Consider the following 15,889-nt stretch of genomic DNA (forward strand, 5'->3'; position numbering starts at 1 on the left):
CAGGAATCCTTGTGAGTGTGGAGCCAAGGCACAGGAAAGAGGGGAACGGCTTGCCGCAGGAGGGATTTATGAGAGAGGAGAAGCAGAGGAACAGGAAAGCCTTCAGCTAGTCCTTTGGAATCTGGCAGCCATTTCTGTCAGCTTTCCCATTCCTAGACTGATACTCATTGCTTAAGTCCTGCGGGTACTGGATTTATTAAATTGCCTCTTTGTTCAACTCTTAGAAGAATTTATATCTGAAAACTATGACGTGTTGGGACATTTGTCTGCTGTCGGGATGGGGGAACTGAGGTTCAGTTGCACAAGGTCACATGGTGGGTAAACAGAGGCAGAATTGAAGGCAGCTGCTCCTTCCTCCGAGTTCTCTGTGTCCTGTAATACCACCTTCTGCATAGAAAGGCAGACTCTTGATTGCCCCTCGTTGGCCCCTCCTCCTGCTCCAACACACAGACCCACACACAGTGGGGTGAGAAGCAAGGGAGGGACCCTCTCTAAGGGAAGGAACTCTAAGCTTTGAATCCCAAGACCCAGGGGTGAAGTTTTCCTTTGCCCTTTCACAGGTCTATAAACGAGGGCCGATCGCTCTGGTCAAGCCCCCACAACTGGGCCAGATGGCCCTCCAGTGCTTCCCACACAGCCTGCGATGGAGCATCCGTGCTTCCTCTGAAGGTGAAGGCCTCTGTTAACTGTGAAGTCAGGTATAAACTCCAGAAAATGGTTAGAATCTTCACCTCCCTCAGCCGGATTTCTTCCTCTCCAAAAAAAGGAGTGATCCTAGCCAGGGGAACCACGTGTAGAGCTTCACCCGCCCAGGTTGCCCTCAAGCGGCACTGGCTCTGCTCTCTGGCTGGCACTTGGGTGTGCAACCCTTGGCATCCCTGTGGCTGCAGCCCTCCCGGAGCCGGCAGGGCGCGCGCTGAGCTCCGGCGGGAGGCTCGTGGAGGATCGGGCAGCAGGAGGAGCGTGTGAGCTGTGGGCGTCCCTTTAAGAGCTGCCGGCCGACCGGCCTCCGCCTCTCAGTCCTCCGAGTGCCGGCGGTCACCGGTCACCTGGGGCTCGCAGGGCAGTCAGATCGCGGCGGGGCCGGTGCTCTCGCCCTCGGCGGTGGGAGAAGGGGCACCGACGCCAGGTGCGGGAGCGGACTGGAGAGCGCGGCGGTCCCGCGTCTCTCCGAGGCGGAGGATGCGGGAGCGCATCTGGCCGCTGCTGCCGCCGCTGCTGCTGCTACCGCTGCTACCGCCGCCGCTGTGGGGCGGCCCCCCGGAGAGCCCGCGCCCGGAGCTGGAGCCCGAGCCAGGGCCTCTGCAGCCCTACGACCTGCTCTATGCCAGCGGCGTGGCCGCCTACTACACGGGGGACTACGAGCTGGCCGTGCGCGACTTGGAAGCGGCGCTGCGCAGCCACCGGCGCCTGCGGCAGATCCGCGCGCGTTGTGCCCGCCACTGCGCCGCGCGCCGCCCGCTCGCGCCCCCGGGCGCCGGGCCCGGGGCAGAGCTGCCCTTCTTCCGCGCGGTGCTGGAGCGGGCGCGCTGCTACAGCCGCTGCGAGACCCAGCGCCTCGGTGGCCCCGCGTCCCGCCACCAGGTCAGCGAGGATGTGCGCAGCGACTTCCAGCGCCGAGTGCCCTACAACTACCTGCAGCGAGCCTACATCAAGGTACCCAGCCGCACACCTGAGCTCCCTGTGGCTCCAGGTGCTCTCCTGAGTCCTCCCCACTGTTGTTTCCTTGCCAGATTGGGTGTCTTTTAAAGTTTCGTCTTTTTTTTAAAAAAATTATTGAATTTATTGGGGTGACGTTGGTTAATAAGATTATATAGGTGCAGGTGTACAATTCTGTAATGCATCGTCTGTGTATGTATGTGTGTGTGTGTGTGTGTTCACCATCCAAAGTCAGATCTCTTTTGGCCACCATTTATCCCCTTTTACCCTCTTCCACCACCCCACCTCCTTTTCCTTCTGGTAATCACTATACTGTTGTCTGTGTCTATGAGGTTTTTTGTTGTTTTTGCTTAATCCCATCGCCTTTTTCACCTAGCTTCCCAACCCCCCTCCCTTCCGACAGTTTGTTCTCTATCTGTGAGTCAGTTTCTGTTTTGTTTGTTAGTTATTTTGTTCATTACATTCCTCATATAAGTGAAATCATATGGTACTTGTCTTTTTTCTGACTGGCTTATTTCACTTATCATAATACCCTTCATGTCTATTCATGTTGCAAAAGGTAAGATTTCCTTCTTTTTTATGGCTGAGCAGTATTCCATTGTGTAAATGTACCAGAGCCTTATATAGAGAACCCTAAAGATTCCACCAAAAAACGACTAGAACTGATAAATGAATTCAGTAGAGTGGCAGGAAACAAAATACATACCCAGAAATCAGTTACATTTTTTTATATATGCCAATAATCAACTATCAGAAAGGGAAACAAACAAAAAAAAAGATTCCACTTACAATTGCATAAAAAATACCTTGGAATAAATTTAAACAAGGATGTATGTACTCAGAAAATTATAAGACACTAGAGAAAGAAATTCAAGAAGATACAAATAAGTGGAAACATATACCATGCTCATGGATAGGAAGAATTAAAATTATTCAAATGTCCATACTGCCCAAAGCAATCAATAGATTCAACACAATTCTTATGAAGATACCAAATGGAATATTTCACAGAATTAGAACAAATATTCCAAAATTTTATATGGAACCACAAAGGACCCCAAAAAGCCTCAGCAATCTTGAGAAAGAAGAACAAAGTTGGAGAAATCACACTACCTGATATCAAACTGTACTGCAAGGCCATAGTCATCCTTCAATGTTTCTGTCATGTGTTTGCGGATTCAGGTATCTGGTGGCATGAGCTCTGTAACCAACCCTAAATGAAGCTGGGCAAGTCATTAGCTCGGCTGCAATCAGCCTCTCTCTCTCCAAAAGGACTGTGCTGATACGACGATGTTTAAAGTCCCCACTAAGCACTAATCTTTGAGACGTTGTCAGAGCTGGGTCTAGCATAAGGTTTCTCTCACTTCATTTCTTGGTGTAGCTCCACACCCATTTCTCTGCTGGTTCCACTCCTCCATCCCTCCTACACGCTAGTCTGTAACTTTTCTCTGAAGTTTCAAAGAAAGCATTCTGAAAACAGTGGAGATAAAAGTAGGTTTGCTCTGAAATAAATTTCTCTCTCTTCTCCCCTGCATCTACAAAAGTTAAGTTCAAAGGTTAAAGAGAAGGAATGCTGGGAGAGGTGAGATCTTTGTGAGGCAATCTCACGAAGGCTTCCAATTTTTGGAGGTAAGTGTTAGACTGGGTGATACATCATCAGATGCCCAGTGCTCTCATTCTGTTTTTATTTTTGTGTATTCAACATGCCTGAACTTAGTGTCAGGAGGTATATGCGATATATACTAGTATTAACATTTCCTCCATATCCACAATGTTGAAGATCTATCTGGATGCTTCAGCAGAGAGCACTTAGCTTGTGGTCCTCAACCTCACTCCCACTCTCACTCATGTTGCTCTTAACTTTCTGCCTTTCTATGTCAATATATCAATGTCTCTTCTACAGCTGTTGAAGTGGCAGTTCATGCCCGCCAGTGTACCAGGCTACATTTCTGGGGTGGTGAAATAAATACACATTATGTGCAGATATCCGGGTGCATTTAACAGCTCCTCCCTCAAGGTCTCTCCCCTCAAGCTTTCAGTAGATTTGCAGATATGGGTGGAGTTTAGGAAATCACAACATGGGCAAACTTTTTTTTAAAATCTATTTTATTGATTTTTTATAGAGAAGAAGGGAAAGGGATAGAGAGTTAGAAACATCGATGAGAGAGAAACATCGATCAGTTGCTTCCTGCACACCCCCTACTGGGGATGTGCCTGCAACCAAGGTACATGCCCTTGACTGGAATCGAACCCTGGACCCCTCAGTCCGCAGGCCAACACTCTATCCACGGAGCCAAACCAGTCAGGACAAACTCTTAACTCCCAGTGTTGTGGCTAAGATGCTGGACTTTCCTATATGATCTTGGACAAGAAATAAGGAGAGAGCCTGAATCCTTTCCAGGATTTGTCTTCTATTTACTTGTGCCTCCTGATAGATTTACAAAGGCATGTAAATCTGATTTCTTTTGAATAAGTGAACAGTTTTGGTGGCCTTACAAAAATCAGTCAATGGTAAGCGGAGAGGGGACCTTGAGTGCCTGACAGCTGAAGATATATAAGCTAGTTCCCAGGGCAGAGCGTGGGTGGTCCCCTGTAATATGCTCTTCCCAGGAGTCACAGATGTGAGCTTGGCAGACCTGCTGAGAGCTCTGTCACACATCTTGGGCAGATTTTCTTTTCTCGGGTCCTATAAAAATAAATAACCATGAGGTAACAAAATGTGTGTTTCTTCGGTCCTGTAATTAAGCTTGCTTCACTGTAAACGTTAGCATTTATGTCATTCTCCTGCTCCTGTCCCATGGCTGGAGGTCAAAGAAGGTGACACCAATAACTTGAACATGTGTCACATTGTTGCAGTGAATTGATTACAGGAGTTAGTCATTCATGGGCACCTCCATGGATGAACTACTAGGTGTGGTCTGATGAACCCATGATGTTTAAAAGTTCTTTTAAAAATATGTGAAGCAACGCAAAAAAAAATTACCAGCAATGTTTCTGAGAGCAGAACAAATCTTGTGTCTTCTCCATATTCACCCCTTCTCCTATAGGCAAGTCTTCTTGGATCCATGTAATTGATCATCTCTTTGGAAATTTATTTTTGATGGTTGGAATTTGCAAGAATGTTTTGTGTGAACGTCGAATAAGATGCATCACGGTTCTCTCCCCTCCCTCCACAGTTTTAAGCCTTTGCTTGGCGTCCAAGGAATTTGGAATTTCACACACACACACACACACACACACACACACACACACACAATCTTTTGAGAGCAAAACAAAAATCTCAAATAGTAATGGAATATCCTGACAGGCATGGATCCTAAAGTTCATTCCCTGATGATACAATGAGGAGATCCCTGCATGTGCTTGGATATGGTCATGCTGTTGTTGGATTACTTTTGATCAGTGATCCAGTTTGCACTTGAAAAAAGATAATCTTGGGCCAGATTGATTTCAGTGAGGACACTGCAGCCAGGATTTGAGAATGGAAAACCTATAATAGAGTCAGAACTAGTGGGCTTCCTAGGGATAAGGAAGTACAGTTACTCTCGCTAGGGCTTTACAAACTGTGGAAGCTCTTGGGAAATGCTGCTCCTCCCACCCCCAAATCCCAGAAAGTGAGGCATAGATAGAAGCAGATCTTTTATGCTGGGATGTTGGAAGGGAAGAATTGAATTTTGTGAAATCTGAGACCCGTCCAGATCAATTTCACATTTCCCTGACAAGGAGAGGGAGATTCAGAGAGTGAAAGGGGCTTGCCCAGTGTTACCTGATTTGATTTGATGAAATGAGCATAGGACTAGAATTCAGGAGTCTGCGCTTTGACAATAACTGATGCCTATGCTTGTGCTGTGCCCACTGCCCCTTGGGGCCGCTTCAGGTCCCAGGGAATGCTGTAGTCTCCAGGGCTATCCTTCTGCCAGATTTGGACAGCTCCAGGGATGAGCTGATCCTTGTCCTGCAGGATACCAGACACGCAGTGCATTTATCTGAAGGCCTGCTTGTAGAATCTTCCTTAAGACCTGGCATGTTCATCTGAACAGCTATTAGACAACAGTTCCACCTGGTTCTTAGCCAGGGAAAGACTATTCAAACTTTTGATTTTTATTATTTCTGATTGTATGATATAACTCATGATTCAGAGCCTAAACCCTAAAATAAAGCTTTATTACAGTATTCTGTGGGAAACCTTCAGTGGTTTCCCCTTGCTACCATTTATAGCCCACCTCGTTTAATACAGCGTCTATAGTCTGGCTCCCCCTTAACTCTACCAGCCCTGTCTCCCCCCACTCTGCCACCCTTCAGCCAGAGGGAACAATAGATGCCTGGTCTTATGTGCTTATGTGTCTCACACTTTTGCACATCTGGGCTTTGTTTATTCTTCTTTGGGAGGCATGTAGGCTCTGGAATGGATAGTCCTGAGATTGAACTTCAGCTCCTCAATCTCTAGCTGTGTGACAGTGAGCAAATTTTATAATATTTCTGAGCTTCACTTGCCCCGTCTGCAAAATGGGGAAACAATAGGATGTATCTGGCTGTTTGGATTGTGTTTCAGAGGAGGCTTATGTAAATCGCCCAGGACAAGGTCTCTTTCTCTCTGAACACTGGAGCCATGTTCTGCTTATTATTAATTCTAATAGTAGGTGTTTCCTTCTCTACGTGTTGAAATGGTAACTCGACTACCACAAATGTACCTATTTGGGTGAGGTCCTGTTTCACTCTCTCTGCAACTCCCAACAACCCATCATTCCTCCCTCCTCTAAATGTCCAGCCACAGCGAAGAATTTGTTCCTCGCATATCATGTTTCACTTTCAACCATGTTTTGGGAAATTCATATATTTGCCTATCACTTCGTGAGCTCCTTGAGATTAAGAACTCTCTTAGTCATTGTTATATCTCCTAAAATTGGAGTTTTCAGATCCGCGTGATTATTAGATAGATGATTATTCTTTTTATAAAAATATATTTTATTGATTTTTTACAGAGAGGAATGGAGAGGGATAGAGAGTTAGAAACATCAATGAGAGAGAAACACCGATCAGCTGCCTCCTTCACATCTCCTACTGGGGATGTGCCCGCAACCCAGGTACATGCCCTTGACCAGAATCGAACCTGGGACCTTTCAGTCCGCAGGCTGACGCTCTATCCACTGAGCCAAACCGGTTTCGGCTGATGATTATTCTTAATCATCTGGGAATTAAACATGTGATTTAAAAAGAGAGATTTGGAGCCAATAGGCTGGTGTTGGGTCCTCAGCATCTGTATCACCCAGATACCTAATCCAGGGGTAAAAGCAGTTAATGCTCAGTATATATTTGCTGAATAAATAGTAGCTTGATTCCTCCTGCATGAAATATTGTTGAGAAGGATTGCAGTGTGGCGGCCCAGGTTGCCCCACACAAGTTGGTTTCCTGGCTGGCTGGTTGGGGGAGAAAGTTACAGAAGGACTATAGATCGTTTGACTTGACACTCTTCTGCTTGCAGGTTCTGGCTAGTGTTGCAAATCTCCTTTCTTTCCCTCTCCATCCCACCTCCCACCCCCACCACTCATTTAATTCTTATTACCTAAGACTGTGCTTCAGCAAATCCTTGACACATTGTGCTTGCTTTATGTACATTTGTTGAATTTAAACAAATGCAGAGAGAGCCTTTCATTTATTTATGTATTTATTTCTCATCTGTGTGCTTTATAATCTGGAAACTTGCATGGTATCTCTTTTTCTCCTGCTATTTCAGCTATTTAAGAAAAAACAAGCAAACCTAGTGCTTTTTATTTTTTTACTTAAAACAAGCCTGCTCCTGCATACATTGTTTCTGAGTTGGTGCTTTGTGCTATTTGACCTTTGTATTTTCCTCAGAATTAAAGGGGCACAGAAAAAAAATGTAATTAACTTAGGCAATGTTATCTCCCTCCTAGAGTCATCTCTCTAAACCCCCCTTTTATTGACCGTCATCTATCTTATGAGTGATTGCTAGAAAAAGGAAAAAAAAGTAAGCTCAAGGAATTTTCTCACTTTTATTCTGCTTTATGAACTTCTTTCTCTTTCTAGATGAATGCCTCAACAACAACAAAGTTGGAAACCCTAGGCCACACCTGCATGATATACATACTGTTGGTTTAGAATAAAAACCTTTCCCAAACCCCGTAGTTAAATTTCTTTTTACCTACATGTAGACTTTGTGCCTTTTATTCTCCCAATTATTTCAAATTGGAGGCTAATTTTATGTCTTAAAAATACCTGTTCTAAAATCTTTCTACTGGTGATTTCCTCAGTGAATGAGGCTTTTTTTTCTTCTTCTTCTTCTTCTTCTTCTTCTTCTTCTTCTTCTTCTTCTTCTTCTTCTTCTTCTTCTTCTTCTTCTCACAATTGAACTTTATTTGGAGCTTAAATCATCAAAATTCCCAAGTCACCATCCTCTGTCCCACTCCTTAGGAAGGAAGCCTAGGTGATTTTTTTTTTTCCTGTCTAGCCAGTTCTTAGGTCCTGTGTGCTAAGGGGTTAGAGTCCCAGTTGTCCCCTCATGGGGGTTGTCCATTTGAAGGCCCAGTCAGCTCTTCATTGCAATTACAAATAGTGCCACAGAGGTTTGAAATTCAATTAAATGGCGGTAGCAACTGCTTATTAGTTTTCTCCTCTATCTCAGCTTGGTGAATCAGGGATTCCTTTACAGGTTTTAATAACAGAAAGTAATAGACTGCTTGTCTCTCTTCACAGATCCCATCTTTGAGAATCAGGTATATTCTGTCACTAATATAATTTGTTCACTGATAAACTCCAAAAGGATAGCCAGTGGAATTCTTTTGGGGATGTTTGATAAAATGTCAGTTTTATGGGTGGGACTTGAGAAATTCTGAAAGGTGGGTGGGTTCACTTAAAATGAAAACTCCTCCGATTTGGTATAATAATGGTTCTTTTGTATTGCTAAGGCATTCAGTAAACTGTGGATTTCTTAGAATCACAGATCTTGGGACTGGAAGGGACTCCAAGAGACTATCTTGTTCAACTCTCTCTCTCTCTCTCTGCAGGTAAAAGAATTACTTTTGGGCAGTGAAAGAGGGGTGAGAGAGAGGGATAAGTACCATATTTGCTCAAGAAATGTGGTCTAGCAAGGGTTTGGAGTAGTTATTTTTGCAACTATAAAAAAATGCTACAGCTTGAAAGACTCTCAGAGATCATGAAGAACGCTGTCTCTGTCACTTAATAACTAATAACACTGGCTTCAGAGGTTCCATGACAAATCAAGGCGGGTCAGCAAGGAGAGCTGGGTCCGGAATGCAGATATTCTAACATAAGGTCCAGTGCTCTTTCCATACTCTATGTCATGGTCATGGCTGCCTCTATGTAAATGGCCCCGGCAGACTCTGTAAAGGGGCAGCGTGGTGAACCAGTGGTGCAGCTGGGACTGCAGTGAACCTTTTGCTTCGGAGACCGGGCAGACACAAGACAGATCTTCCTGCACTGCCCCGCCCACCCTACATTTTCATTCACATGATGCATCGACCACTCAGCCAAGAGTCACCGTTGTCTGGTGGAAAATTTTGCATTTCTCACTGGGAAAAATAATTTCTCCTGTCTTTTTTTCCATTCAGCTCTTATTCTATAATTCATTTTCTTTCCTTTCATTTATCCCTCTTTTCCTGTTCTCTGACTTTCTAGCTATGTAATTTTCATGAGACCTGGCCCTCCTTTGCCAAATGGCCCAGACACATCTTAAAAAAAAAAAAAATGCTTCGGATTCAAACTTCTGAGTGGCATGAGTTAGTGCTTATGCATGATTTACAGTTTTTAGAACTTCTGAGGGCAACAGACTATTGTTGGAAGAAGCCGATTTCACTTGACTACACTCCTTTCTGCTTTACTTAGTTTTCTATGTTTATTTCTGATTTCCTCCCTTTCCTTCTTCATCCCTTATCCTATTGGTGACCTACATGGCGAGAGAGAGAGTTGAGGGGAACAAATAGAAGGAAGAGACTTGCAGGTAGTGGTAGAGGCAATGTCAGGTTTCTGAATATAATACAATGAAGGGCATAGAGCTTCTTATTTAATTTGAAACACAGACATAGGCATCTACTTCTTTGAAACTTTTCGTGTCCCTTTTCCTCATATGCCTTGTGTAAAACTTAGGCATTTGTTGGAGAAGTTGTTACCCTTCCCTCACAGCTCCCCATATTTCTGCAACTGCTCTCTGCCACATTCATGGAACATTAGTGTTCCAACCACCCCATTTTACAGATGGACTAATAAAGCCCCAAAACGAATCAAGTTGTCCATATTTATCCAGCCATTTAATGCAAGAACCAAGATTAGAATTCAAGAACTCTGAGTCCCACCTCTGTAACACTGCTGATGACCACTATTCAAAGACCCACACTGAACACATAAACTCAACAAAATTAAAACACATAGCTTGTCCCTGACATTATTTGCTAACTGGAATAGATCTAGAAAACAAAAGCTACCATCTCCTTATGTGATGTTATTCCTTGCAGTGCTCTTCTGCCCACTTCTGGAAAAAACTCAGAAATGGGAACCTGGTCAGTGCTGTTCCCTAATAAACCTAATGAAAATGAATGAGGAAAAGAATGTCCTTTGGAAGGGAAATGAAGGAATAAGAACCAGAGAGAGGGAGGTCCAAGATGGCAGGTTTTCCAAAAGTTCAGGGCTATCGTAATGATCCTGCTGGAATTCATTATCTGCAGATAATGGATTCAACTTTTGTGCAAGTAATGGGACCCTGCTGAAGATTGCAGTGTAATTATACTGGAACCCTGGTTGGCAATGTAAGAAGGCAAAAGATATAATCAAATAAATAAATCCAAAACAAAACAGAGAAGCTGTTAACAAACCCTGAATCATAAGAAAGTTAATTGAGCCAATTTTGATTTATTCTTGCGTGAATGTTAGATTTTTTTTTTAGCTTGCACTCTGCCAATATCAATAGGCTTGCATGAAGAAATCAACACATAATTAGGACTACAGAAACAGTGAAATTACCTTAAAACCAAATTTGGCTGTTTTTGAAAATGATCTCAAATTATAGTATCAAAGAGTAATCCAGAACACCATGCTAATAATTTCCCCCACTGCAGCAAGAGCTATTTCTTAATAACATTTTTCAGATTGAATCCAGTATCAACAATCAGCATTTGATTCTCACACAACCACCAGGGACAGAGACTTTCATAGTCAGTCATTATTTCTATAGGATGACTACGGGCTGTTACACAGTGGTGTCTACAGATCTCAGGTCAGTAGGCATTTAAGCTGGAGTTTCTCAAGCTTGGCTTACTGACATTTGGGATGAATAATTCTTTGTTGCGGTGGACTATTCTGAGAATTTTAGGATGGTTTGCATCTCTGGCCATTACCTACAGGACAGCAGTATCAGCATACTCCACCCTACTCCAAGCTGTGGCAACAAAAAAAGATGTCTTCATATACATTGCAAATGTCTCTGGGGGGTGAAAACCAATCTACGTAGAGAGCCACTGATTGAGACATTTAGCCACACTGAAGCTAACTGGACATTAAGGTTAGACAAGTACATAATCATTTTTTTTTTTTTTTTTTTTTTTGCTGGATGGCAAGGTGCCCACTGGTGAATCATGATATTTATGAGAAAGTTTGGCTACAACTTGAGATTTTTCATGAGGGGAAATCCATTGGAAATAGAGCCGCTTTCCCCAAGATGCAAATCACTGGGCTCATAGGCCATAGCTGGTGCTCCCCTGTGGCTGCACTCATCCAGCTTTCGGGAAAGACCAGAGGCTCTGGCTTCCCTCTACTTACTGTCTGAACAGGACAGGACAGATTGCTTCAGCAACACAAGCTAGCACCTTCAGTCGTGAACTCCAAACTCCAGAGTTAATGTATTTCTCATTCTACTTGGGAAGTACCCAGAACCAACATTTAAAAGTAATCTATGGCAACTCTTAGTTTTCTTGGGGTTAGCAATGTATCACTTATATCCAGGGAAAGCAGCTTGACTGAAACCCGAAATGCCAACCTGTAGAAGTCTGGACAGTGGAGGAAGTAAGAGAGGCAGAGGAAAGGAGAATGACATAGAGATGGAGAGAGAGAGTCAGAGGAAGTCTCGGTCTGTTGAGGCTTCTAAGACAGAATACTCATAGGCTGGGTAGCTTTTAAACACCAAACATTTATTTATCATATTTCTAGTGGCAGGAAGGCCAACTGCTGAGAGCCCTGCTTCCAAGATAGCCATCTTTTCCCTTTAACCACACATGATGGGAGGGGCCAGAAGCTTTCTGGGGCCTCTTTTATAAGGGCACTAATTGCATTCATGAGGGCTCTGCCTCCATGACCTAATGACCTCCTGAAGGCCCTGTCTCCTAATAACATCAGCTTGGAGGCTAGGTTTCAACATACGAATTTTTGCAGGGATGCAAACATGCAGACTGTAACAGATTATGTGGTGGCAGTTCAGGGATGTTTTGTTTCAAAGCAATGGAGTTAGGTATGGGAAGGACATAAGATTTAAGGTATATGAGAAATTCCATTTAGAAAAAAAAACTGGTAATTTTTAACTTTTAGATAGGAAAAAAAGGACTAAAAAAGAAAAAAAAACATTGAAGTAGACATAATGGAGAATTTGGAGAATTAATTTAATCTGGAGTATAGGATGTTTTCAGAGTGGATCTAATTGATCATATTTTTAAAAATAATATATACTATTCTGAGGCTTGAAAAATTGATATATGGTACTATATGAAATGACATCTTCAAGGAATTTTACTTTAATTATAGTTATAAAACATACCATTTCAAAACAAAGCTAAGTCCGAGTGAATTGTTGTTTTAGTGACTTTTTATACTTGCTAAGGGAAATGCCATCATATGCCATTTCAGGTTTTATTGAAACCCTAGGTGTGGTTTGACCTGTCCTTTTACTGTGTGCCAAGTTCCCTACCGTCTTTCTGACTCAATCTCTATCTCTGGGGAAAGATAGATAATAATAAAATAATAATACTAAAACCACCTAACTCACAGGGTTGATGTAAAGATAAAAGGGGAAAATATTTTTCAAAGTCATGTGTGAGGAATGAGCAAACAGATAAGATGAGAAATGAGGACAAGGAGGCGTTAAAATCCTCAGAGAAGGCTACTAGTAAGTCATGTATACAACATTCATCACTTCATGCAGCTACAATGTGTTAAACAATTTTCTGACTTTATTAGAATAACTTTTGGGTTTTAACATCAAAACCCAGTTCTATATTCATAAAAGTCCTGCCTTTTATTAGTGGTATAAAGAGCTCACCCACATGGACCTGAGTTTTTTTATCTGGAAAATAAGAATGATAGTCAGACCTATTTCACAGGGTTCTGGTAAGAATTTAAAAAAAGATTGTGGGCTCATGTAGGTCAGCACTGACACAGAAGAACTTGTTTGTTGCCTCATGGTTTCTAGGCAGAGGGCAAACTTGTGAGGGAAGATGAAAGGCAAAAGAATAGGCCAATACATCATGATAAACTTAGAAGATATTAACACATACAGTAGGTACAGAAAACTTGGGAACACACAAAACAAGAACTTGACCTGGTCAGTTTGCATCATGGACTTCACCTTCAGTTCTCTATACCTTGGAGCACATGCTGACCAGCCTCCTTTCACCTTCAGGCTAAAGCAGAAATCCTCCTCTTAATGAGAAGTGGGGATTGCTTTTTTTGTTGTGTTGAGAAAAGTCCTTCTGTTCTTTTCTCCACTACATTTCTCAACACTCTGAATTCACAATTTCCATGAGATTGTGGCCTCTTCTTTGTCTTTTTTAAAAAATGGGACTCTGTTCAAACACATTCCAAACCTTCTCTGTTTCATATTAATAGATAAAATCTCTCCCCGCAGACTAACACGTCTTGGGAATTTTAAATCCCTGTAAGCTTTTTCCCCCACCCCGATCTTGAGTACCCATCGGAGATGGTCTAGGTTTGGAAATCAACAAACATCTCATCATCACAAACACCAAAACCTAGTCTGCTTCCTGTATAACAGGCAAATGGGAGAGAAGCTAAAAAATAAAAGTAAAAAAAAAAATTGTAGAGGGTTATGAGTCTGGGAGTCAAGCAATTTAGACTCTGTCTCCAGTCTGTCACTAACTTTTCTCTTCAGTCCTGGAGGTCTCCATTTGCATTGGACAAAGGGCAACATTGGGCCATATGGCTTATGAGAGTTCTTTTTATCTCTGCCAGCCGGAGATTCTAAAATACTTTAGTGGGCTGGTACAGAGAGCCAACAATCTACCTATGGAAAAGAAAAAAGGATGAGATAATGGAATACACAATAGAATGAAGATAAAAAGAGTTTAAAAGGAGATAATAAAACAAGTGCTTCCAGTGTGCCTGATGCTAGTTTTCATCTTTGAACAGTCAATCACTTTAAAACTTTCGAGATGGTCACACTGGTATCTAATTTGGTGGTTCTTTGAGAGGTACCAGATAAACTAGGGCATGTTCAGGAAGGACAAACAGATAGATAGAAGACTCATAACTATGATGAGAAACAGTTGAAATAGGGATGAACAGACTAAACAAAAAAAAAGAGGTTTTTAAAAAATGCATCATCGGAGACATTCTCTTTTTTTTCCATTTTGGAATTCCATCAGAAGTAGGTATTTATTTATTTATTTATTTATTTATTTATTTATTTATTTATTTTCATTTCATTTTTTAATTGTTATTGTTGAAAGTATTACAAATATCTCCCCCTCTTCTCCCCCCTTCCCCTCCCAAATTTGGTTCCCACCCTGCCCCAGGCCTTCAGCACCCTATTGTCTATGTTCGTGGGCAATGCATATCTTATATAATAAAACCCTAATATGCAAATCAACCAAACAGCAGAACGACTGGTCGCCATGATGCGCACTGACCACCACGGGGCAGACACTCAACACAGGAGCTGCCCCGGCAACCAGTGGCGGAGGCAATTGGGGGTGGGGGTGACTGGCCAATGGGTGGCATCAGGCCGCCAGCCAAGGTGGGTGCCAGTGGGGGCTCCCTGATCATCCCACCTGTCGGTCCCCCCACAAATGGCCCTGATTGCCAGCCAGGCCTAGGGACCCTACCCTATATATTGGGAACAGTCTCTTGGATTTAAAAATTAAAACCTGGCAAGGTTACTCTAACACTGAAAAAACAGGATGATGCAGTGATGACATGCATGGATTCTGGCTTGCACATTTTGTGGTCAGCTCTGATTCTGACACTTACAACTGTGTGACAAAACCAGTTACTTAACTTCTCTCTGCTTCAGGTTTTCCACCCATAAGATGGGGGGAAATGGTATTACTACCTCAGAAGGATCATGTTATGTACTACTTTTTATAATCAGGGCAAAAAAAATGTAGCTGCCTATACAAAGAAATGTAGCTGCCTTTCACCTGTATGAACAGTATGGTCACTGGTACATGCAGCGTCCTGGATTGCAAAAGGGATGTCCAATTACCAGTTTAGGCCCGACATTCCCTGAGGGGTCCTGGATTGCAAGAGGATGTAGGCCGGGCTGAGGGACCCTCCCCCATGCACAAATTTTGTGCACTGGGACTCTAGTATGCATGTAAATTCTTTGGTTAATCTCTTCCCCTCCCCCCAGCCCTTCCCTCTGAGATTCCTCAGTCTGTTGCATGTTTCCATGCCTCTGGTTCTATTTTATTCATCAGTATATCGTGTTCATTAGATTCCAGATATAAGTGAGATCATATGATATTTGTCTTTCTCTGACTAGCTTATTTTGCTTAGTATAATCATCTCCAGGTCCTTCCATGCTGTCTCAAAGGGTAATTGCTCCTTCTGACAGCTGCATAGTATTCCAGTGAGTAAATGTGCTACAGTTTTGTTTTGTTTTTATCCATTCATCTACTGATGGGCACTTGGGCTGTTTCCAGATCTTAGCTATTGTAAATTGTGCTGCTATGAACATAAGGGTACATATGTAAATTCTTTCTGATGGGTGTTTCAAGTTTCTTAAGATATATTCCTAGAATTGGGGTCACTGGGTCAAATGGGAGTTCCATTTTTAACTTTTTGAGGAAAACCCACACTGTTTTCCATAGTGGCTACACCAGTCCGCATTCCCACCAGCAGTGAGACAGTTATTCTTTTTTTGTTTGTTTTGTTAATCCTCACCAAGGATATTTTTTCCATTGGTTTTTAGAGAGAATGAAAGAGAGGGGACAGATAGAGAGACAGAGAGAAAGAAACAATGATGTGTGAGAGA

General features: G+C 42.8%; 1 protein-coding gene across 2 annotated transcripts in view; it reads left to right on the forward strand.

The window, feature by feature from the left end:
- The first annotated feature begins 865 nt into the window (after window positions 1-865).
- Window positions 866-15,889, forward strand: part of P3H2 (prolyl 3-hydroxylase 2) — a 173,230-nt gene continuing 158,206 nt past the window's right edge. Inside the window, exon 1 of one of the 2 annotated variants that reach the window (XM_036350253.1) lies at window positions 866-1,656. In XM_036350253.1, the coding sequence (XP_036206146.1) occupies window positions 1,183-1,656 (474 nt within the window). In that variant the 5' untranslated portion in view covers window positions 866-1,182. The remainder of the gene's footprint in view (window positions 1,657-15,889) is intronic. The other variant, XM_036350255.1, reaches the window with a different exon arrangement.

This window comes from Myotis myotis, unplaced genomic scaffold (genome assembly GCF_014108235.1).
Source record: "Myotis myotis isolate mMyoMyo1 unplaced genomic scaffold, mMyoMyo1.p scaffold_m19_p_2, whole genome shotgun sequence".
Classification (NCBI taxonomy): domain Eukaryota; kingdom Metazoa; phylum Chordata; class Mammalia; order Chiroptera; family Vespertilionidae; genus Myotis; species Myotis myotis.